The sequence below is a fragment of the Nipponia nippon genome, unplaced genomic scaffold (assembly GCF_047370975.1).
Source record: "Nipponia nippon isolate SJK-2023a ecotype South Korea unplaced genomic scaffold, ASM4737097v1 scaffold_3, whole genome shotgun sequence".
NCBI lineage: Eukaryota > Metazoa > Chordata > Aves > Pelecaniformes > Threskiornithidae > Nipponia > Nipponia nippon.
Genome location: NW_028262347.1, coordinates 47,350,379 through 47,375,460, shown reverse-complemented (window position 1 = coordinate 47,375,460; position 25,082 = coordinate 47,350,379). Strand labels below are relative to the sequence as shown.

The following is a 25,082-nucleotide window of genomic DNA, read 5'->3' as shown; positions in this document are numbered from 1 at the left end:
AAAATTAGTGATAATCACAGAGTAGTACCTCTTGATTGACCTGCACTTATGCTTAGAAAATCTTATTTTTTTGTTTTGTTTGTTTTATGTGATGAATAATAACAACTTAAAATTATGATCTTAAACATTATTATTTGCAAGCATTAACATCACACATGCTGTACAAGCCTTAATTAGCTCGTCTAACTTCTGTATTTAGTATGCAGGTAAATCCTTATTAATGGTGACAGAAAGGATGATGCAACATAAAGTTTTTGTTTAAGACCACACACTAAGTGAAGCCTAGAACTGAATATTGGACATGTTGGTACCCAGTCGTGTCCATAGGTAACTGAGCTATTATTGTCACTTCTGTTGTTTCTCTTACGTGTTATGATACTTTCTCTTCTGTCTTATTCTGCAGTATTACTGTGCTAGCAATTCCCCAAGTATCACACAAGATACAACAGATAAGAGTCAAATGGTTTCAGGATGAACAGAAAGAAAGAGTGACCAACCAAATGGAATTAGAGGGGAAAACAGATGACCAAATTTGGTAGTATAACAAATGCCAGAACCTTCCTCTACAGAATGTAGGTACTAAACAAATACGGTTCAGTGTAATCTTCAGGTAGGTAAGATACTATGTTACAGACAAATGTCATGCAGAGTTCTCTGAAAATTTCTATCAGATCAGTTTGTGTCTGGTCTTCTTTAATCAACTATTTCATGCCTATGTCTCCCATTAGAAAAAATTACTAAGAACTGCTGAGTGCAGTATAGTTTTCGTGAAAATTCTGGTGATGGCATTTTATCTTCCAGGGCTGTAAATTTTCCATGGACCTGCAAAATTCTTGCAATAAAAAATGAGATTTTTTCATAAATCATTTCTCATGCATATGTGTTATGCATAAATATAAAAGCCAAGAGCTAATTAGTGATTTTGGAAGTTGCATTTTCTGGGGAGCCTTTCTCCAAAAGAAAAATTTTGAGCACCTTTCTGGAACTTCCCTCAAATGGGCACCCACTAGTCGCTTTTTCCTGTCTCGACCTATCCAGAAATGCATTTAAAGTGCACGTGTTGTAATAGTGATAACGATACCAACATGTTCGTGACCTCAGACAACTGATAAGCATACTTAGTTTTCCTTAGTTGTAATTTGGGTGATAATATTTACATGCCTCAGGAACATAAGTAGGACATGACTAGACAGTGTAAAATCTGTAGAAGTGCAGAGTGTGAAAGCCAGTTAGTGAGAGAGGCATGAATAAAATCTGGGAGTTCCTTGTTTCTAATTCTTGTACGGTTCACTAGAGCTGGCTGCCACCAGGAGTAATGAGAATACGCTGCAGATCATTTAAGTTTGATGTCACATGATTCACTGAGGAATTTTCAATGATCTAAAATTTTTCATAATGTTAAAAATGGCTTGTGAGGAGGGTTGTAGCATCACAGAAAGGAAATAAATAAAAAAATGCCATGTGTATCTTAACAGATTTTGAGGTGGTTTTGTGAGGTGAACATAAGGAAAGAAAGTTAACTTTTGAAACCAAAAATCAGAAAGGAAGGTTTTCACTGGCAATGATAATAAAGTTGTCATGTAATTATATTTTTAATGCTATGAAACCTAAGTCCTGATATCCCATGGAGAGGAATAAAAGACCCTAAACTTGAAAGAAATTTTTCCAGTGCAAGTTTGGTACACCTCTCAAATGCACTTTATTTAAAGGTATGTTTCCCTTTCACCAGCTTTTTCCTATTTCACTGTCACTCCTGTCTGCCTGACTACACGTTTGCCTCTGTCAATTTGAACCATTTCATTTGTAGTTTAGATGGTTGCTAGACATACATTTTTTGAGCATTAGCATTAGAAGAAGCCAGGCTACCAACTTATTTCTTATGTTGTAATCTTGGAGGTTATGTAAACCTCTGTTTTCCTGGCTTGGGGTTGATCAAATACATAAATATGATTTGTCTATTTTGAGGGTCAAAACCATCAATCTGATTAATTTGCTTTCTTTATTGTCCACCCCTATCTGTTCTCATTCATTAATGTAAAGAATTCTGAGGTATGAATTTCCCATCATAATGGAAAATATAATCAGCTCTCTCGATAAGCACAAGATATTTATTTTCTCCTCCTTTTAATAATACAAAACTAACAAAGCATAAAATAAACAAACAAAAGCATACAATTCTCATGTTTGGGGACAAAATCAGGTTTATAAAAATGTAATAATCTATTAGACCAAGTTTTGTTTTGGTCAGGTATAAATATGTTTACCTTTAACTTCTAAGGATGCATGACCTCAGTGGAATAATGTAGTTGAGTGAAGACTACTAATTTTTAGGACAGTCTGCCCTTGGGTCTTGAACCTGCAATTTGCTCTGTGTTAATAGATTCCTTCATCCATGTGGAACACCTTACTTTGCTTTCCCCAGCTTCCTCCAAATTCAAAAGGATTATTTCTACAGAGGGTAGTTTCCACTGTGAAAGCACTTTTAAACTACAAAAATTTTCAGAGCAACAGTTGGGGCACTGTTTTGATGACATAAAGTGCGCCTCATTTGTCATAGGAAGTTATCAGATTCTGCTCACTAATCAAAGAGTGGCTTAATGATATTTATAAATGCGGGATCATACGCTGATTTTCAGCTGCTCTTGTTTCTGTTGGCTTCATAATTGGTAAATTGATGTTCTGAACTGTTGTTTCACTTGGACATTACCTGTTGACAGACTTCCTCTGTACTGATTGCTAAGGCACTAAGTGTACTTTTTTAACTTGATTATTGCCTGTATCTCTTGGGGCCACTTTGTTTTTAGTAGCCTGTTTTACAGAAAAGCTCTGTACAAATCCAGTTTTCTAACAAAAATTTAGGATTGGCATTGACTTTACTGCACTTTCCCAGACTTCTGGTACTTTAAGGTCTAGGTAGATAACTGATCATGTTTGTTTACCCATGAAGGCCACTACAGGTGTCAGACAAAGATCTGAGTTATTTTTGGAACTGCAGTTGTGGATGGTCACAGTACTTACTTTTACTGGCAGTCATACTGTTCATAAGATTCAGGTACATGGTAAAACACCAAAGTCGAGCTTCATCTTATTCAACTTGAGCCATTGAAAATTTAGGTATCTAGGTACTCTTTGTAGTTAATGGATACATCTAAACACTTCCAGAGGGCAATTCATTCAGCTTTAGACAGGCTTTCAGTATGGGATTAGTCACCCTTTTGGAGGTGCCTATCTTATGCCACTGATTACAGAGTAAGGTCAGAAAATTATCTTTGACTACACATCTACATTTTAAATACCTGAAGGTACATGACATGAGCTCCACCCCAATCACTTTCAAAGGGAAGGTCTTCATGGAGCATGCTCAGACTTTGTAGAGCACCTAATTAACCATGTTTCGTACCATTCATTTTAGAAATTAAAAAGGAATAGTGAATGGAGAGGTGAATTACAGGTGGATAATGTATGATTTAAGGGAGAACCATCCTAATAGCATGGATGCCTTCCCTGTCCCTGCCACAAAATTTCTATGTGGTGTTGGGCAAGTCACATAAACCACAGTTTACAGAAGTGGTTACTCACTGTATGTTCCTCATTTGCTAATTCAAGGTACTGTAATCTGTTTTGCACAAGGGCTGAGCAAAGAAAGTTTATGGATGTCCTGATTTGGACATCTCTGTAGATATCAATTCAGTTAGCCAGAGTGGGAACTTAAACAAGTGGATAGCTTTGGCCTAAATCTTTTTGAGCTTTGTTTTGTAAAAGGGAGTTCTCTCCCTACTAGAGTATGTGGAGGTAAATTCAGTAATGTGTCAGCTTGTGAAACAATTGAGTATCTGGTGATAAAAGGCATATAGCAAAAAAATAAATTAAAAAATGTGTCTTCTATAAAGGGTAGTACCATACATAGGAGAGAAGATATAAATGAACGCATACTGCACAAATGTAAGTAATAAGGGCTAGATTTATGAAGGAGACTTTGTTACCTAGATGTCATTGTACTCACCCAAGACAGGCTTTAAGAACTTCTGATGTTCACAAAATTATGATTAAATCCTGAGGCAGTAACATTTTTACTGGCAGCACTCCCCAGCCACCTATACTCCCATCATGTCTTACACCAGTTCTCAAAACCCTGCGGTTATGTGCCTCCCTCACACCTTACCAAAATTAAGAAAAAGGCAGTCTTTCAGCTTTTTCAATCATGAGGTCTCATCTAATAACCCTATTCAGAGCATGTGCAACAACACACAAAGTGCAGCCAGGCGCCCCCGGTGGCCAGAACAACCCTGTAAGATGCCTGCCCTGGCATCCTCAACATGTATTTGTCAGGAAAGTCCTGTCAAGCTATTCTAAACTGAAATTCTCTCAGTATTTCCTGTTGAAGCTGTTCCATTTTGTGCTGGCTCATATGAGTTACAGTAGCCCAGAGAAAGACAAGGATTTGTGTTGAAGGCTTCAGTGGGAAAAAGGCATTAGGCTTTTGGTTGCTGTTCTAATTAATATTGTATTTTTTATGCAGTGAACATCTGAATGTAGTCTAACATTACCTAAGTCCTGCCCTTTTGTTCATGTTTCTGACTACTTTAGGTCAGTTCTTGCTGAACTTGCTGGTATCAGCAAATCCCATTGTTAGGAGTTCAACTCTTCCGTGGCACTTTTTGTGGAAGTTGAGGTGTCCAAGAGGGGACTATGAATTTCAGCAGTGGGGAAGATACCTGAAAGTTGTAACACTGAGCATCTGCAATGCCTCAGTACCTTCTGTGGTTCTGGCAAAACTGAGTATTGTCCTTTGTATCATTCAAGTGAGGGAGAGGTCTGACGTAAGGGAGAGAATGCACCTTGCTATGGATACGCTGAATAAAATCCATTTTCTCTGAACTAAGTAGCATGGAAGACTTTAACACCAATGCTTAAAAATTTTGAGTGCTTGACTGCAACTTACGCATATGTCTTTCTGCTAAAGGGTTTGTGCATGGTAGGCGTATATTCAGTATATAAATGCATATATGACAGTTCGTGTTGTATGTGATCATGTAATGCATATGTGTAGCACGTAAGATATAGTGTCACATATCTTATTATAGATCTAACCTGTCATCTACATCTAACATACAATAAAATATATGACAAACCCCAGATCATCATATATATAAACAATATGTGCAGAAATAGCCACTTTGTAAATTGCATACATATGCATCTACATATTACAAAATTGGGTGCATACAAGGGTGCTTTAAAAGTCAGAAGTGACAAACAGAATGTGAACGTGTCACAGAAGAATGCTAAATATGTATATTTCTCCAAACATCACAGAGTTGTTCGCATGGCAGAAGGAAGAATGCTTTCATTCAGCTGTCACTGCAGTATCCATTCAGCTTATGACGTGCCTTATTAGAAGTAAACTGCCTTTTTATCCTCCCTGAGCTATGAAGTCATCTGAATTGCTTGTATGTTGAAAGGATCCCCACCTGCAAAGACATTTGGATATGTGAAATAAAGAAACATTGGATTAATTTCAATGTTGACTCAGTCTGACTTTCTGTGAACTAAAGACAAGTACCTTGCAGTCTCTTTCTGGTGTCACAGCCTTCTTAGAATAATCACTATCCTGCCATAGAAGCACCTCACAAAACTAGCTCCATTATTTCTTGGGCCTGCCTTGATCTTTGGCCACAGACACCTGGCCTCATTTGGCTTCAGCTGTGCTCACTGCAGATTTTTGGCCCACATCTGCTCTCACTGTTCATCACAAATCCTTTGCCAGGGGTTACCATCTTTTCAGCTGCAACAAATTTTTGAATGATTTCTTCCTAAACTGTTCAATTGCATTCACGTGGGTTATCTCAGACAGTTTAACAAGGCCTTTATCTTTATGGTCTAATTCATCATGACTCATGTGGTTTGGAGAACAGTCAGACAAGCAGCTCAGCTCCAGTGGGAGGGTTGTGATGGACAACTGACATGGCTATGAGCCTCTTCAGGTGGCCCCAGCTGGAAACTCATTATCTGTACTCATTAGCTCTTTTCTAGAACAGTTTTTGGCCCTAAGTCATGTTCATTCAAATATTTTAGGGTTCACATGGCTTTTTATCTGAATCATGGAATGTCTTTCCTCTGCAGTCAGTTTCCTTCATCTTCTCACAGCTAAAAATTGTGTGTGTATGCTACTGGACGCTATTCTCTGTATCCCTCTCTTGCCTACACTTTCTTCTTTACATGAATCCAGTGAATTTCCCATTAGTCTTGGTCATTATGATCCAGCATTAACCTTGCTTCCAGACAGCAATTCCTCCCTTCTTGCCTCCCCTATCTCTATTGCTCAGCTGGCTAGAACTAGTTTTGCAAGCTCTTGTGCCCTCTTTAGCATATCTGTTACTAGGGCAGAGTGCAGTTGGTAAGGTTAACAATTTCTTTCATTTGTTCAGTAGCTTCTTCAGAGAGGATGTGGTGATATTTCAGAGACCCTATCAGCCTGTGCCTGACTAACTACATATTGAAGCATTCATTGATAAGCAATTTTAGAAAATTACTTGAAAGCATAAGCTGCACAAATCTCTCAGATTGTCAATGGACACTAAAATGCTCCAGGTTTCTTTTTTTAAAATTTATGTCCACTCTTCTTGTTAGCATAATTATGTATCTAGTACTCAATTTAGCTCTTCAGGGTGAAGATTTATATAAGAGTCCACTTCATCATCTCATCTTTTTTTCCTTTCAGCTCTTCAAATATTGTAAGTAATGGAGCACATTTGTTAGTGAATTATCTTTCAGAAAGTTTGAGGGAGAAATTTGAGAAAAAAAAAAGAATTGATTGTAAATGAGTTCTTGATAGAACCCTTTTTCAGGTGACATCTTCAATATAATTTAATGAAAGCAAATGAAAAGGGGAAGATCATACAGTATAATTTCAAAGTGGGGTGGTTCACTTACTGCAAAATTTATTGCAATAAATACAGAAGAAAATTAAAGCCCATCCGGCCTTTCTCACTCCTGGCAAACTGTAAAGAGATACTCAAACTAGTTTTTATAATATACAAAAAAAGCTATTTTGAAAGATCATTAGATGTCAAAAAGTTAAGAAAGCGTGATGTTTGATGAGATAGCTGAACAGATATAAAGGCTTGCTGTTGCACAAAGGGCAGTCCTAAGCCCCCTTTCCAGGCTCCTGACCACTTTCTGCCATTTCCTTTGTACTGGTACTATTCTCACCTGACACCATAGAACCCAACTCAGGGAGCACTACTAAAAAAAAAAGAAAAAAGTTTTTCCTTTTTTTTCCACTTTTTTTTTCCTTCTCCTTTTTCCTTTTTCCTTTTCCTTCTCCTTTTTCCTTCTCCTTTTTCCTTTTCCTTTTCCTTTTCCTTTTCCTTTTCCTTTTCCTTTTCCTTTTCCTTTTCCTTTTCCTTTTCCTTTTCCTTTTCCTTTTCCTTTTCCTTTTTCCTTTTTCCTTGTTTCTTCCCCCCTTTTCCCCCCTTTTCTCCCCTTTCTCCCCCTTTCCCCCCTTTTTTTCCTTCTTTTCCCTTCTTTTCCCTTCTTTTCCCTTCTTCTTTTCCCTTCTTCTTTTCCCTTCTTTTCCCTTCTTTTCCCTTCTTTTCCCTTCTTTTCCCTTCTTTTCCATTTTTTTCCCTTTTTTTCCCTTTTTTTTCTCTTTTTTATTTTCATTTTCTTTTTTCAGGGTTAGTTTGCTACCAGTTTAACAAGCTGGAAACCCTTTGGTTAAACTAGAAGAGCTGGCACAAGCAAGGAGATAGGAATGCCAGGTAGACATCAGATTGATTGCCTAAACTACTTCATGAAATCTTAAGTCATACAGTTGCTAACCTATAAGACTAGATTTAGCCGTAAAAATAGTATTTAGGATAATCACTTTCCTAAGACAGTTATCTTGTAAATACTTTTGTATATTTTGGGGATGGATATGGGGAGTGTTGGGGTGTTTAAAAAACAGAAGATAAAAATACTGATTCCTACAATGTTCCTTTTCAGAATCATGAAGTATAGTGTCCAAACTCTGAAATTCACTTCAGGCTGCTGCTAGAGGAGCCACAGAAGTAGTTAGAGTAGGTGGCCATCAGGAAAAGGCTGTAAGGAAAAGAAGAGATGCTTTGCTGAGTTCAACTTGGGGAACTGGTGAAAAGAAACCAAGTCCATTTAGACTTTCTTTGCTTTCATTGTGAATGAGGTTAGCATCTGCCTCACACAGTGCCACCAGGAGTAGAGAAGAGGTACACTGAACTGTTTGAGCCATGCACTGTGTATAAGGGTTCATAAGAAGGTAACCATACCAGCCTCCTTTATCCCAGGGAGTATTGGAAAGGTGGTATGAAATCTTATTATTTCCTTGTCTTTATCTTGTTCCTTTATTCAACTTCCCTTATTACCCTTGGTCTCCATACAGTGTGCTTTGTTCATGTTTTGGCAGTCCAGACCCAACCTCAGAATGCTTTGTTTATTTCTTCACTGGGCAAGATGTCAACAAACCCAGTGGAGAGAAATAGTATATGTTTGCCTTTCAACAAATGCTGAACTGAATTTCGTGGAACAACAACAACAACAAAAATCACGCTTTCAGCCATTGGAATTCCCCTTGCTTCTTTGATCTCAAAAGCTCATAAACAACCAGAGTGCTTCTAAAAGACACTTGTGAAAATTCTAATGGGAGAAGTTAGATGAACCAAATTTCTGTTAGCTGTAATAGCAGCTCTGACTTTGTCATTTAGAAGTCTATGTTCTAAATGAGCCATAAATGATTCTGCTTCCTCTGTATTATTGAAAGTGATGGAATTTTAGATACATTCTGTACATGATTAATGGGACACCCAAAAAGCTTGTATAGTTTAACCAGTGCTTAAATATGCATAGGCACTTAAATAGACACAGGAACAATATAAAGAATTATATTTTTGCAAATGTAGCAAAATTCTTGTGGTAGGTAAAAAATACCAGTGGCATCTTCATTTGTCAACTAGTGAGAACTATCCACTGCCCAAAATCAAGATGTAGCATTTTCTGTATTGATATTCCTAAATTTTGCATCTTGCTTACTAACACTGAAGAATTTGAAAATGTCCATCTTCCCATTCCCCCCATCATGGTCTAAAGAATTATTACCACTGAATATGTCAGTGTTTGTTTTGGCTCTGGAGTTTTTCCTGGACCTTCCATTCCTGTATCACAGCTGCTTCCTCAGTAACAGTTGCAATATACACATCAAAATATGTTTTCCCAGTAAAGCAAATTGTTAATGTTATTGTTGCTCATCTTGGAAAATATTTTGGTGGACAGCTAGCTCTCCTCTGTTCTCAAACCTCAACTGTGTCAGGCCACCACACATACAGAACTGATACGATGAATATGTTACCTGTCATGGCATTTTCTGTACACAGCACACTTGCTGCTGTTACTCACTGCAATTCGAAACATTTTTTTGACTAATATCCACTTACCAACCTTATGACTTTGAATATACAATGGAGAAATGATGATTTGTCTGACAGGAAGGCAGATTTAAAGCATAGATGTAATTTATAGAGAACGTGTACCGTTAGGGGGAGAGGAATAATTTCAGAGGTAAGACAGGAGAAAAGGGCAGGGGCAGATGCAGTCTTCATCTGAATGGAGACTACAGCCTTTGCACTTGCTTGTAGGTTAAGTGATTGGGAGCATAAACATGGTATAGGGCAGAGCTAATAAGTGAAGGGGAGGACTTAGAAGCCTTTTGGTCACCTCTGCTGAAAATCTGCACTTGAAGTTTGCAAATGAGATTTTGCAAAACAGTACCGGTCACTGGAGCAATGACAGAGGGTTATGTCATTATTAAACAGGGGGGCAGGAGGGTGTTCATGATAATCCACCATAACTATCACTCTTATCTAGTGAGCAAGGTGTATAATTCCTCTTACAATGTCTTTTGTTTTTTTTTTCTTTTTTCAATTAGTGCAACATTCTGAGTTAGTGTAATTTCTTGGCTTATTTTCTATGTAGTATAAACTCTGCTATGCATCTACTTATTAGATGATAGAATTATTACTGTCAGTCCTTGTTGGTTCTTCTTGTTGGCTGCTTTTATTTTTCTGTATCTGCTTTAAGTAGTGTCAGGGTTTTTTTCCCCTTTTTATTTTTCTTAAATATTGGTCCCTGTTTAGGCACCTGTGTCCAAGAAGTGCAATTATTAGAATGAAGCACATGATTTCCCATGGATTTTTACTGAAGTCTGACTTTTCAAGTTAGCAAGAACTCTGGTGTGAATTACTTATTTGCAATAAAATAATTATCTTACAGAACTTTTTTTTTTAAATCCTTCATACTTTTCATGGTATTTATTCTATAACAGAACAGTACTATCCCATTCCAATTCACAATTATTTAACTGAAATTTGTCATAGAGTACTAATACACTGTAAAATGATTGGATGAACAGAAATTTTCACCAAGATCACTGCTGAATTATAATGTATGCAATTTTGTACAGTAGCTAACTGAGGTGATGGCATTCCTCTGCAGAAAGTATTAAGGAACTAGTTATAGTTTTAAGTGCACAAATGATAATTGATATAGGACATAATTTGCAACAGCTGTTGCTAATTAAAATGTTTCTTAAAGGCTTCCTGACAGTATGCGAATCTTGCTGAGTTAAAAATCTATGCATTTAAAAAGGAATTACAAAATGAACATAAACTTATACTAGGAGAAATGTATTGTATGTAGCTAGTTAAAATAGCCTTTGTTTAAATTGTTTTCTTGTTTTAAATATCTGAAATATTTCAATTAGAGCATCCAGACTACTGTGTATATGTGTATGTTTGAAAAATGTCACATGAATATCTAGATACCTAATTTTCTTTTCTTTTAAATAAATACCTATGTACATTTCTGTAAAGGAGGAAGCTTTATCATAAAGCAACATTAAATGGATACAGAAACAGATGGTAGAGGGAAATTTATTTCTTTTGAAATAATTATTTTGCTTTCACAAGTTCTATGGTGTTCTTTACAAGTCTTCCTGCAGTATTGGGACTACTCCAATTATCTATATCAAAGGGGTTTTTTATTATTATTATTCTTATAGCTAAAATACCAGCTCTGTCTTGCCATGATAGTTTTTGGCTGGACACTGCCCTGACTTTCGTGTGATGCAGAAGGGAAGAAGGACCAAGTTTCTGACGCATCATGTATGGAATTTTTCTCTCTTACATGATATGGACTTTTACTGTGCCCCCATTAATATTGTTTTTTAGGGATAAGTGAAGGGGAATGGGAATGCAGTTAGTTAATAGGCTGTCTTGAATCCCTAAGGCTTTAGAGTAATTCCAGCTTCATTGGGTGGTGAGAGAGTAGAAACTTCCTCATTGCTGCCCTTAGGAAACTCAGAAGCATGTTATCTACTTAGGCAGGAGGCATACTGAGTATAAGATTTGGCCTTTATTGCTTTCTGAATAACTTTATAGAAGGTGACAGTTGAGAAAAAAGGTGGATTAAATGTGGATAGTCTGAATAAACTTAGTGTGAACTTCTAATATGATCCATTGTGCCTGAAATGTTGAAATACTTCTGACCTCAGCTTTCATATGGGCTGTGTATTCTTTATAGCTTTAATGTTTAAACTCACTGTCAAAAATCCATTTGGATCAAATTAAGTTAGAGTTTCTTCCAAGCAAGGGCTGCAACACATGGCACCAATACGTTTACTTTTTTGCAAATTTCACAGATAAAAATCCCACAGAGCCAAAATATATTTTGATCTTTTCTTTCAGATTGATCTTCCACTGTCTCATATATGCTTTTATTTATATATATATATATATATATATGTGGTAACATGCTGAAATTGTGAAAAATAAATAATAAAAGCAATATTATATTATAATTTCTAAATGGAATGTAGCAACTGATACTAGCCTTTATATACCCTGACATGTGAATATCACTGGTATCAGAAGCTCTCAAATGACATGGAGCATGTGTCCTATGCTACAAATGCAGGTTGTTTGTATCAAGTAGGTATCCCTGTAATATTGGCCTCTCCTTAGTTCCAACAAGTAAATATAATTAAAAGCCATCATATTTCTTTGGTAGGTAATTATGGCTTGGATCTGAGACACAGAGATAACAAGGTTATTAGCAAGTGCTTAAACAAGGCATGTGTTCTCTGGGCCCTTGCACATGAAGGAAACATTTATAGGTGCAGAACAAAGAGAAGACCATAGCAGAAATACATACTTGCCAAAATCCAAGTGAGCAGATTTGCACGCCCCAGCAGCGTGCTTAAAGACCATCCCCTTGAAAACACCAGATCATTAAATGCTTTTGTGGCAGATCTGTCTTGTTTTCCCAGGATGTTTTACGTCATCGTGTCACACCGTTTTCAAAAGAGAGCAAGTGTCTCAGCAACTGGGCATGCTTGGCTGGGACATTGTTCCCCACTGTGCAGCATGGCAGGTAGCAGATGAGGCACTGAAGGTCCTGGTGAGGAGCTGGGAGTGTGCAGCTTGAGAAAGGGAGAGCCTGCTGAGAGGTGCGGGGAGCACAGACCCTGCCTGGGTCTGCCTAAAAGTTTCATGTTTCTCAGTGGATTCCAGGAGAGCACTGAGATGGCAGACACTGAAGCTCTAGGCAAGGACTTCACTGCAAGGATGCAGCAGGCAGCAGGAGGGTTATCTCTTAAAGCCTTTTTTTTTTTCTGTTCTGTCCCTTAGTTGCTTTTGGTTTCTCCATTGAAGAAGTGAATTGTTCTGGCTGGTATTTTGACATAATGTAGAGGTTTGTTTCTTAGAAGTTTAGAAGCATTTTGGTCTTACTCTGGGGAGGTCATAACAACAGCATACCTACCTGAGAGCTCTGGTCAACTGAGGACCCCATCACGGCAGCCAATCAATCATAAACCACAATTATCTTCTGATTTGCTGCAGATTAGACTGTATGTTCAAATGCGTTATTGAGAGGGTTTATGCTGTCAATAGGAGGCTATTTATAAATTATTGTTTTGATGCTTTTTTTGCATTGCAAATGACAGTTGTGTTGTGGGGCTTTCTGGGGCTTATGTATGCTGAAATGTATTTATGCAAGCACAGCATCAAAAATAAAAAAATAGATGAAGAGAAGAAAAGATCTCAAAAGTACAAAATTTAATTAATTTTCTACACTAAAATTGGATAAATTAGTTATATTATCTGCTAGCATAATACTAGAAGCAATCCTTCTGACATAAAGGATAATTAATTACAGATTATGTGCCACTTGCAGATGCATTGATAAAAGAAAAAAAAGGTGACATTATTACACTAAGAAGTACAAGAATATTCCAACCCACAAATATTTGTACTCTCTAACAGATGCAGCTTTATGACATCTGATTAACAATAATTTAATTCATATATAATAAGTCAAAGCTCTTCCACCTCTGAAAATTAAGATTATAAGACATGATATCCCCAATAAATTGGTGAAAAAGTATCTAAGCTATTTTTCACGAATGGCTTTCCAACATAACTTCTTTGATGTCAAATTTATAAATTCTTAAGTTGGATACATTTTCAAGCAAAGGATGAATGTATTGCTTTGTGTGCCATTTATTTTCACCTGCAGATTTTTTATTCTGTATAAATGATTTGAATGACTGGGAGGAAACAATTAAGAAAGTTTTTGATCATGAACATAACCTCAAGTTTTTGATCCCTTTCCTAACACAAAAACTTTCATGGTCATGTTAACTTAAAATTGGTTCAGTTGGTCATGCTGACTTAAAATTAGTAAAGTGTTAAACGATAGTGCTAGCAAGGGTTTCACAAAAATGTCTTGGCTGTGAAATTTCTAGCCATTATCTAGGTATTTTTGAGCTAATCAGTTTGATTAGTTCCTTGGGGACAGTACATCAAGAAATACGGAAATGTTGAGAATGGAATTCCATTTTATTTTTCTGTGAAAGTCTACAAAGAATTTATTACAGTGAAGGGAGAGAAGAGTTTTATTTCTGTTGTTTTCTCAACAGAGACAAAATATTCTTTTAATATCAATGATATTTCAGAAGCACTATATTAATCTGCTAACAATATGATATGTAAGTGATCTAGTCCCAACAGAATGTTTGCTGAACTTAGTAAAGGAAAAACGAGCATCTTGGAGACATGTTGATGATATTCTAAAAAGTAGGGGGATCTCTTTATTTGATTGGCATGATTGGTTGTAAAACTGTATGTTGCATATTTAGGAAGAACGTTAAAATTTTTAGGAAGGCAGAGAATTGTATGTTTGATATGTATGTTTTTGTGCTGGACATCCCTTAAAGTTAGTGAATATCAAAAGTGCTGCTTCCAGCATTTAAGCTATCTCATATTTTGACTTTGTGCAACATAAGTACGTGTTTTTGTTTTGTCTATGCATTGCTGGAATGTATTACCTTTCTTCCCCTAGGCCTGAATACTAAATTAATTAAGTGTATATCTGACACACAACAATCAGCTTGTGCTGACACAATCAAGCCTTTGTGTGAGGTCTATAACGTGATTAGAATGTTTTTTTGGGTCATCATGAAGTAAAGCAAAGAGTAGAAGTCATAAAACTAGCAATCAAAACAAAAAAACAAACAAAAGAGATTGAAAGTGTACTTTTGACCATTCTTAAGCTTAAATTCTCATTGGTTTCTGAGCAACAAGTGACTTTGCAAAAAAAGATAGATCTGTATTTTCTCATAATCACCAAGGCTTTAAAATCATAGATGGATAAACAGAACATTCCAGTGATCAACTCAAAGAAACAAAATTCAAGACAGAACTGAAAGTTTTGCCTGTTTACTGCAACAGCAATAAACTTTTGAAAAAATGAAGAAGTTGCCTAGCAAGTTTTGAATAAGTTAGTACTGAAATTCTTTTTCAAGAAAGTCATTTAAACTGGATAAACACCTTAGCTATTAGAGACTCATTAACTGATAGGTTATTAAAGAATGACAGTTCTTTTGCTTTCTTTACAAAGCTGCAAGATGTCAAGGCCAAAGAATCAGTAAATATAAGAAGCTTACCTCTTCATTAAAATGACCATGTAAAAGCAGATCTTTTTACTGTATATTGTTATTTTTAGTATTACATCTCGGGAAAAAAAATCACTATCAATGACCAACATTTATTCATAATGAGGAGTTACAAACTGGATTACATCTTCCTTAATATTGAAATGACTTAATGAATTTCCTTATAAATGATAGCAATAAATTGAACAACAAATGGAATAGTGAGAATCTAAACTAAGGTATGAAGTCATAATACGTAGGTCTCATGTTTAGTTATCTTTATTAAATCTACTGCTGTCTGAACCATTCCTGTTACATTTCTCTCAGACAATAAACCAGAATCTGATTGGATTATTCTCACCTCTATTTAGCTACCTGAAAATGAGCTATTTAGTTTAGGCTGTGGTGACTTCCTCCTGGGAGGTCCACTCTCCTCCCATGACAAGGAGGAACTTTCGCAGGGATCCATCTTGGGGCCAGTGCTCTTCAATATCTTCATAAATGACTTGAAGGTTTGTTATCAAAGTTTGCTGATGACACAAAATTGGAAGGAGCCATTGACACTCTTGAGGGCAGAGAGGCCCTGCAGAGAGATCTGGACAAATTAGAGAGCTGGGCAATCACCAACCGTATGAAGTTACCAAGGGCAAGTGCCAGATTTTGCACCTGGGACATGGCAAACCTGGATGTACATACAGACGGGAATGGGAGGCTGGAGACCAGCCCCATGGAGACGGATCTGGAGGTTCTGGTCGACAGCAAGTTGAACATGAGCCAAGAGTGCGCCCTGGCAGCCAGAAGGGCCAACCGTGTCCTGGGGTGCATCAAGCACTGTATTGCCAGCTGGTCAAGGGAGGTGATTGTCCCGCTCTACTCTGCACTCATGCAGCCTCATCTTGAGTACTGTGTGCAGTTTTGGGCACCACAGTACAAAAAGGATATGAAGCTACTAGAGAGTGTCCAGAGGAGAGCCACAAAGATGATGAAGGGTTTAGAGGGGAAGCCGTGCAAGGAGCAGCTGAAGTCACTGGGTCTGTTCAGCCTGCAGAAGAGGAGACTGAGGGGAGACCTCATCGCAGTCTACAGCTTCCTCACAAGGGAAGGAGGAGGGGCAGGCGTTGATCTCTTCTCCCTGAAGACCAATGATAGGACCTGAGGGAATGGCAGGAAGATATGCCAGGGGAGGTTTAGGTTCGATATTAGGAAAAGGCTCTTCGCCCAGAGGGTGGTGAAGCACTGGAACAGGCTCCCCTGGGATGTAGTCATGGTGCCAAGCCTGACAACATTTGAGAAGCATTTGGACAACGCCCTCAGGCATATGGTGTGATTTTTGGGGTTGTCCTATGCAGGAACAGGGGTTGGAGTCGATGATCCATGTGGGTCTCTTCCAACTCAGGGCATTCTATGATTCTATGACTCTATAATAGTGAATTCATACTGAAATCTTAACTTCCAGATGCCTAAGTGAGATGAATTCCACTTTGTATATGCAGAATCTGTTCTCTGCTTTCTATGAGGAAAGCACAGCTTAATGAAAAATGGTTCCTAGTATTAACATCTTCTTGCATCCTGAAAGTAAGTCTTTAATAATTGTTGTGATTGACACGCTGAAGCTTCATTTTTGTTTGGCACTACCTGAATTAACTATGATTAAAGAATTATACAATAAATTTTACTTAAAAGGTGTTTGGTAGGCCACATGAGTTTACCGTTCTATAGTGATAGATAATAAAGAACACTTTTGATTTTTTAGATGATATTAGAATTCCATGGCACTGTAAGATTATAAATGACTTGCTAATTCTTTTTGATTAAAAAGGAAGATAAAAAATTTAGTGAGGCTACTGAATAAAAATGAAGATAATATATATTGTGACAAACACATGGAAAAAATAATGAAAGAATTTGCACTTTACAGTTCTGTTTTGATCCAAGAATTACAGCGATGTTCAGAATTTCTATTTTTTCTTCTCCCCTTTTCTGTGAAAGGTGACAATATAATTACAAGGTGTATGTTACATATGCTATACATACATATATATATGTGTGTATCTTTTCATGTATAAGCTACTTGAGTTCTTTGAGTACCTTTATGTGCATACATTATCCATTCCTGCAGTGCTACTACTATTTTCAGACTTCAGTATGTTAAATACGCTATAGAGAAGGTAAAGAAAAATCCTTCCCAAAAAGCCCAATGTAAAGTCTGGGTAGACAGGTGCATTGTAACCGAAAAAATAACAGGGGGTGATAAACAGTTAGAAAATGACTGAAAATGGTAATTTTAAAATGTTATTTTATATCCATATTGTTTGCACAGATCCTGTAGAGATTGCTTTACAATAAGCAATGTGTTTCCATCAGAAGCTTGCCTAACTCCTGCTGAAGTCAGTGGGAAATGAATGTAAAAAATGGATATAGCAAACGTATTTATCAGTACCATAATACCATGGAGTATCTATGGGGTTTCCAAATTTATCTGAAGATTTACTAATATCACAGAAAGAAACTGTCTTCATAGGAAGCTTTAAAAGGGCCAGGAGGAAAAGAGGCAGTAAGCTTCTGCTTAACTCACATAATCTGTTACACGCTAAAAATATTGCCTAGGAGACAATATGGCAATCAACCAAAAACAAGAATGAGAAAAAAAATAGGAGAAGTTTTAATGTGCAAACAAACTTCATAAGACTCCCAGAAGAATGCTAAAAGACTGAGATAACATGTATTCCCTGAAATGTATTTATTGATTACAAAAAACAGCAACAGGAAAGATACAATCTGAATTTACTGCCTCAAAGTCCCAATCTAGTATTTCTTGTTTAATTTTTGGTTTTCTGTAAGTACTTTTATAAGTTGAAATTCAATAACTGGTAATATACTTTTATTTCTAGCTCAATTATTTATGTATCAATAGTGAACATTGTTTGAGATACTGTCCTTTTTTTATAACTCATTTTGCATAATTTTATGCTTAACTTATAATGTAACTGTAGTTTATCATTTTTTTTTTCTTTTTATATCTGTAGTGTAAAATAAATACCGAGTTATTTGAGTCACAGCTGACATGTTACAATTGTCTATTTATTTAAGTTTCATTTAACTATCAATCTATCAACAGACAGAAATATTTCTATAGCATCCTGTATTCTGTAAACCTAAAAAACCTTACAGATACTGACTTTTTAGCATGTGACATATTTAACAGTAATGCCATTCAATATGATATTGTCTTTCATTCCCTCCCCCCATTTAAACTTGAGTATTTCTGTTTCTTTGTGCCATTTTGTCATTTTCTGTGTCTGTGACATAAGCTTTCCTATTTTGAGTAGTCTGTTAAAATGTTATTAATCTTCTGAACACCAGTTTTAAAAAATAATTACTGTAAAATGCTGGGCTGTAAGAGGGAGCTACTGAAGTGCGAAAATGATGTCATTATTCAGAGTAATCTACTAAAACACAAATTTTACGGAGGAATGTTCCAAGCTCTAGAGCAATGTAGTTGGACAGAGCTCTGCTGTGCGATGATACTAATAAACTCATTCTTGTAAGTTTTGCTAGTATTCATTTGCAGTCTCCCATCGTTTGAGGATTATTGCCTCCTGGTCAGAGTGGCATCTAGAGCTGAGTCAATCATAGTTCAATTTATTGGATTGCAGTTTGTCTCGTGTTGCGTAGTAATTAAGAAAAAGAAACAAGTTGGATTGCTTTAATAATCATAAGGTATAACACTAATTAAGCCAAGTAAAACTCCATTTCTACTACATCTCAAAAGACTAGAAAAGTACTGCGAATAAGTAGTCCCAGATAGAAACAAATGTGTTATTGTGCCCTTAGAATATTGTCCGAATTGTCATTTTCATTTTCAAGCTTTCTCTGTCAGACTGGGTTAAATCTCATTCATTGAAATGAACTGGAAGTGATACCAGAAAATCCGAAGAAATGCATTTTTCCTCAGGGGATTTATTGGTTTATCATTTTAGACAAGAGGCAAACTCACCAGGTCTGGGCAAGCAGCAAAGTATGCATGTGGAGGCTAGATGACAGGAATGTTCTGGACAGGTTCCACAAGGCCACTCTGCCAATGTAGACCCATGGCAGTCCAGGGCTACTCAGATGGAGACAAACTTGAGAGTTAACTGTAAAGTGAACTTCTACATTTGGTCAGCTGAATCATTCTCTAGGCTCCACTGATTGTATTGATTAGACAGCTACAGTAGCCATAATGGGATCTTAGACACCTGAAGTTAGTATCTCAATGTATAAAGAGGTACCAGCTGCTAATGTCAGGTTAATACCACATTCATTGGAATTCATTAATAAATAAAAAAAAAAAACTTAAACTTTTTACATTTTTCTGGCATTTCTGTAACATTACAAAGGTTATAAAATACAGGTCTATATAAGTATTCTCTTGTAGTTCGTATTCTCTCACAACTCACTGGAATTCAGGCTATTTGGTACTTCATGAAAAGCAACAAATTTCTTGAGACTTGTTAATGAAAAATCACAGTGGAAAACAATGGTGTTTGTACTTGTGTGGGTGCAGGTGTGGCAAAAGAGCTATAGATTTATCCTGTCATCAAGTTCTTTTAACTTAGATGGTGTTCAAACATCTTTTCTTAGTCCATCTATGTTCAGTGCATATTTGGAGGCATGATTCTTCCCTTCAGAAGCCTTGGTGATATTAAGAGCTTACAAATGTTTATGCAATGTCTGCGTGATGAGAACAGATATGCAGATCTGAAAGTTATGTTATCCTAGGACAGTCTGGAAGTGCAGTGCAGATTGCCAAACTTTACCACTTATTGTTAGTACACACTTATTATGTGTACAAAACCTAAATTTGATAAAAGACATTTTGTGTGAGATTCACATTGAGCTGGACTAGTAATAATATTAAAGCAGCAGCTGAAATGGCTATGTTTTTCTGTTACTTAATCCAAATGTATTTCTTAATGTAATTTAAACAAGTATATTGCCTTATACAATAATATGGGAATTTTTCAATGTGGTAGTCATATCAGAGTTATAGCTATTATTCATACAGTCTGTGCCACTGATATATAATTACTATTTGGTCTCTCCTTGTTTTTCAGGTCTCCCAGCAAGGACATGGCTTCAAATGAGAGAGAGATTGTTGTTTGGGTTTGCCAGGAAGAGAAAATTGTATGTGGCTTGACAAAGCGCACAACTTGCTCAGAAGTGATTCAAGCACTGCTTGAGGAACATCAGGCAACATTTGGAGAAAAAAAGGTCCTTTTTGGAAAACCTAGTGATTACTGCATTGTAGAAAAATGGAGAGGCTCGGAGCGAGTACTTCCACCCTTGACAAAGATTCTGAGACTTTGGAAGGCCTGGGGAGAAGAGCAGTCTAATTTGCACTTTGTGTTGGTAAAGTCAGATGCTTTCCTCTCATTTCCATTGTGGAAGACAGCTGAAGCTAAGGTAGTACAAAATGTAGAAAAACAGTGGGAGCTCAGTCCAGCAAATTATATGAAGATGTTGCCAATAGACAAGCAAAAGAAAATTGTCAGGAAGACTTTCCGGAAACTGGCCAAGCTTAAACAGGACAGCGTTCAGCAAGAAAGAGATAATATGGAGACACTGATTCACCTAATCATTTCTCAAGATCATACCATTCATCAACAAGTCCTTAGAATGAAGGAACTAGATATGGAAATTGAAAAATGTGAAGCGAAGTTCCATCTAGATCGTGTGGCTAATGATGGAGAAAATTATGTGCAGGACTCCTATTTAATGATCTATCCAAGTGAGGCTGAGCAGCAAGAGAGTAGGCCAGATGATCAAAAAGAGATGCATGACTATTTGAGCAAAAGTGAGGGAATTTTACAGGTTGAAGAGAGGCTGAAACATCACAAACAATTAATAGAGAAGCTGTGTGCTGAAATTGAAAGAGAGGTACACGGTATATGCACAGAAAAAAATGGAGATGATGTTCGCACAGAAGGAACTGCTAATGCTGAACTGGAAAACTCAAATTTGGAAAGTGTGAAATATGAACTAGAAAAAAGTATGAAAGATGGTCTGAGAATCAACTCATACTTGAGCTGTGTTCAGAAAGAACTTACATACAGGGACTCACTGCTTCAAAAGAAGGAAAAAGAATATGAACTTCTTACAGAAGAATTTAATTTACTACATGTTAAAGACAACAGTGAAACTAGGCTTCCATCAAATGAAGAGCCATCCAAGGGCAGTGGCATCTCCAGTAACAGCATTGCTGTTCCTGACTTTGTTCATAGAGTGACTAATCTGGACATAAATGATACAGACTCTGACACTGGAATCAGCTCTACACACAGTCAGGACTCTGAAATAACTTCAGGGGACATGTTACTGTTGTCAACATAGTTGAAAACAGTCACGCATTTATGAAAAGTTATATTTTGGAGGATATTTATAAGAATTAGTAAACCTTGTCTTGAGATTTCAGACCTTCAAGATGTTAAAACTGTGGCACCACTTTAGCCAAGTAAACAGTGTCTATTTATGTGCTTCATAGTATACTTGTGCTTAAATGCATGGGCAGTCTCATGGGTTAACTGCTAATAGGTGCAAGGTTGCTGGCTTTGCTAAATCAGGACAGACTGTTTAGACCTTGTAATATTGATACTCAGTGAAACAGGAGCATTCTGACTGGCTTGGACCAAAAGTCTGGAGATTTGATATCCCCTAATCTTTGGGTCCACTTCTGCATCTCTCTAACTTTTTAGGAATGTGAATTAGAGATAAGACCAAACTAGACAGCGAGCTTGATTTTCTGCTCTGTTACATTAGCTTTATTCAGCTGGAGTTTCCCTGCCATGAAGCTGCTGTAAAGGAATATGTAATCGAGCATTTAATCTGTTGAAAAATAATTTTTACGATATTGTAGGACAAAAAAAATGCAATTGCATTTATGCAGTATATTTAAATTTAGTTTTGAGTTATCAGGATGATATTTTCAAAAACACCTAAGTCCCATTTTAAAAATTACCTTTACACACATAGGTTTTTAATTTCCATTTCCATTTCTCTTTCAGCAGCATTTAACTGCTTTTAAGATCCTTAAAACCCCTACTTATCTGCTGTTACCCTGTAGTTGCCCCAGTGATGCTTAAGTCCACATAGTTTCTGCCAGCGGGCATGTCAGAACTGCCCACGTCCTGCTTGCGCGAGATGCTCAAATCCCAAGCTCACACCTAACCCCAGGGGCATTTTCAGCAAGGCTTTCTCCTGCCTATCTCACCAGTCGGATCCAGTGTCTTAGGCCTCCTCAGATCATGACTACCAAATAAAGCATAACAGAAGGGACAGGCAGGAACCAGACATTTTTGGCTCCAGCTAGACACTGTTTCCCAATAGCCAGGTAGTTACCATTTTCACATAGCAGGTAGGTTGTCAAATCCCGTCTCGTGCTGTTTTGGAGCAGGGATATGGACCTGTAGATCCTACTTCCTCAGTGAGGACTTTGGAATACAGCTAAAGCTGATCCACTTTATATAGCTAATTAAATATTGGACCCCAGGAAAAAAAGAAGGAATGCAAAACATGAGAATTTTACAACTATGTGGTTAAGTCAAATGATTTCACTTAGGATGTAGTAGTTGATCTCAAATCCTTCTCCAGCACGTTGCTCTGAATCGAAAGAGAAGGTATATAACTGAGGTGTTCTCAGTTACTGAACAAGATTTCTGACTTGAGTTAGAGACTCTGCGAACAGAGAGTACATGAGTAATTTCTGGGTTGCCATGTTTATATTTTGCAGATCGATCTGTTTAACGATTTTGATTAAATGAATTAAACAGAGAAATAGTTACAGTGTTTCTAAATAAAGTTTAGCTCTAGCAAAAACCAAACAGATCCTGGAATTAAAAGCCTACTAAGTAAATGAACGGACAGTACCTAGAAGGTATAAATATAAAATAATTTCAGATACACTGCTTTCCCTTTCTGTATTTTTCTTCTCTTAAGTATCTGTCAACCATCTGTTTTCTAAAATGACCAAAGTGCTAGGACTACTGATTAGCACATATTTGATGTAGAAAAAAAAAAGAAAAGGAGAAAAATTATTTTCTAAAAAGGCAATTTTTGTGGGTTTTTTTAAAGTTTTTTTTTTAATCCTGGATATTATAAATAGTTTCTGTTCCAGGAAAGTGTGCTAGTTGCCTTAATATATTTTGTGTTGTGTTTTTGTCACACAATGTTATTTGAATGCTTCCATAATAATATGTAATATTTAGACTCAGCTCCTGATGGAAACACAAGTATGTATCAAATATATTATCTTATCTTTGTAATAATTTATTAACGCAACTCAGCATCTTTTGAACTCTGTGGTATCACTCTGACAAGTAGTAAGCACAGAGCTCTGAATGTTGAGAGTAGGCTAATGTAGTCTGTGAGTTCTTGTGAATTTAGCTAACAGTTATTTCTAATGAGTCGGTTTTTATATAAATACTTAGGGGATAAAGAATTCAAACAGAATAATATTCACAGCTGTGCAGGCTAGTACAAGACCGGTGGGGGAACTAATTTCCACTCATACTCTATCAGATTTATTTCACTCATAAGAACTTGTACTGGTTCTCAGAACTGGTCTTTATCCACACTAAGTGCTTGATTGTACATCCCCTGCAGTGTGTAGATCTTAAGAGTATTACTGTGTTTTAAGAAGAAAATAGGAAAAATAGGTTGGGAGAGAGTATTTCTTAAAAAATAAAATAATATAAAAAAAATCCAGTGTTTTGAAGCTTATATTTGAAGCTTATACTTTGATATCTCAAACAAACTGGTTTCTTTCAGAATTTAGATGAATGTACAAGATGATTAAAGACTGTGTGCGCTTTTTGCTGTTTATCTGTCTCTACACTTTTCATATACTTGTTCAATCTGTTTTTAGGATGCTAAAAGTATACTTTATGAACCTTTATACTCCTTACTTAACCATTCTTCTTTTGTCTCAACTATCTATGATTTTTTTCTTAACTCGCATAAGGAAATGCACAATCAAACACTTTGGCTCATTTCCTGTCATTCTCTTAAGCCGGTTCCCTTTCCATCTTCACATTTGTGTTTTATTTTATAAAATTTTCCATGGAGTATGTTATACTTACTGACAAAAAGGAAGATCAAAGAAGCCCTGCATAAGAGGAGAGAAAAATTCTACCCAGGGAGTGGAAATGTGAAAAGTCAAAGTGAAATGAAAAGAAATTCCGTCCATTACACTCATCTGTACAAGGGGTTTTTGACAGAAAGACAGTTATTTCTTCAGTGTGAGAGGAATATCGTGGTGAGTAGGCACCAGACTCAGCTTGTAACATGACTGTTTTGGGGAGGGATAGGTTAGTCCCTCATATGAATCTAGGCAGAGATTTTCAGTGACTGTCATCCAGGCTAACAGTACTGAAATAAATGGACTTGCCTAATACAAAGTTCTTTGGATCCTACATACTTAAATGGTTTCACGTATATATTTATAACCAATATAACTCCAGCAATTTCCAGGGAATACAGTGTATACCCCAACCTCATGTTTCTGCCTGACTTTATTATATAGTTTTACAAATTTGATGAAAGGAGATGAGTCAATTTAATTACCTGCTCTAGTTCCTTGATGACTCTTTCAAATATAAAACATAATTATCATTTGGTTATATATAAATTTACAGTATTTACCATCCATTTATGTTCTTAAAAATTACTGTGTAATTACAGGATTATTGCTTTTTTTTTCCTTGCAAAACTGAGCAGTCCCCAAGAACTTTTATCACTTCAAACTTACAGATTATATATTTGTCTTCAGATTGTGCATTCAGGGGTTGTTCTACTGGTTGTCTTGTGCTCCATACGTACATACTTATTGCTAACACAGGCTATTCGATTATATGATACTGACAGATTGACATTCACGAGAGATGAGAGCTTCAACTTGCAGCTTTAGGCTGCTAGGATTAATAGGCTTTACATTTCTCTTCATGCCCAGAATCACCATTTGTTAGTTTCAGCATATTCCAACGGTGTAAAGACATAAATAGATGTAATGTAACAAATCTTTATTACAAAATCATATAATTTC

At 36.5% G+C, this 25,082-nt stretch overlaps 1 protein-coding gene across 2 annotated transcripts in view; it reads left to right on the top strand.

Annotated features, from left to right (window-relative positions):
- RASSF9 (Ras association domain family member 9) overlaps positions 1-24,808 on the top strand; it is a 31,078-nt gene extending 6,270 nt beyond the window's left edge. For both annotated transcript variants that reach the window (XM_087767374.1, XM_087767375.1), the window contains exon 2: positions 20,101-24,808. In XM_087767374.1, coding sequence (XP_087623500.1) covers positions 20,101-21,376 — 1,276 coding nt within the window. In that variant the 3' untranslated portion in view covers positions 21,377-24,808. The remainder of the gene's footprint in view (positions 1-20,100) is intronic.
- The last annotated feature ends 274 nt before the right edge of the window (positions 24,809-25,082 follow it).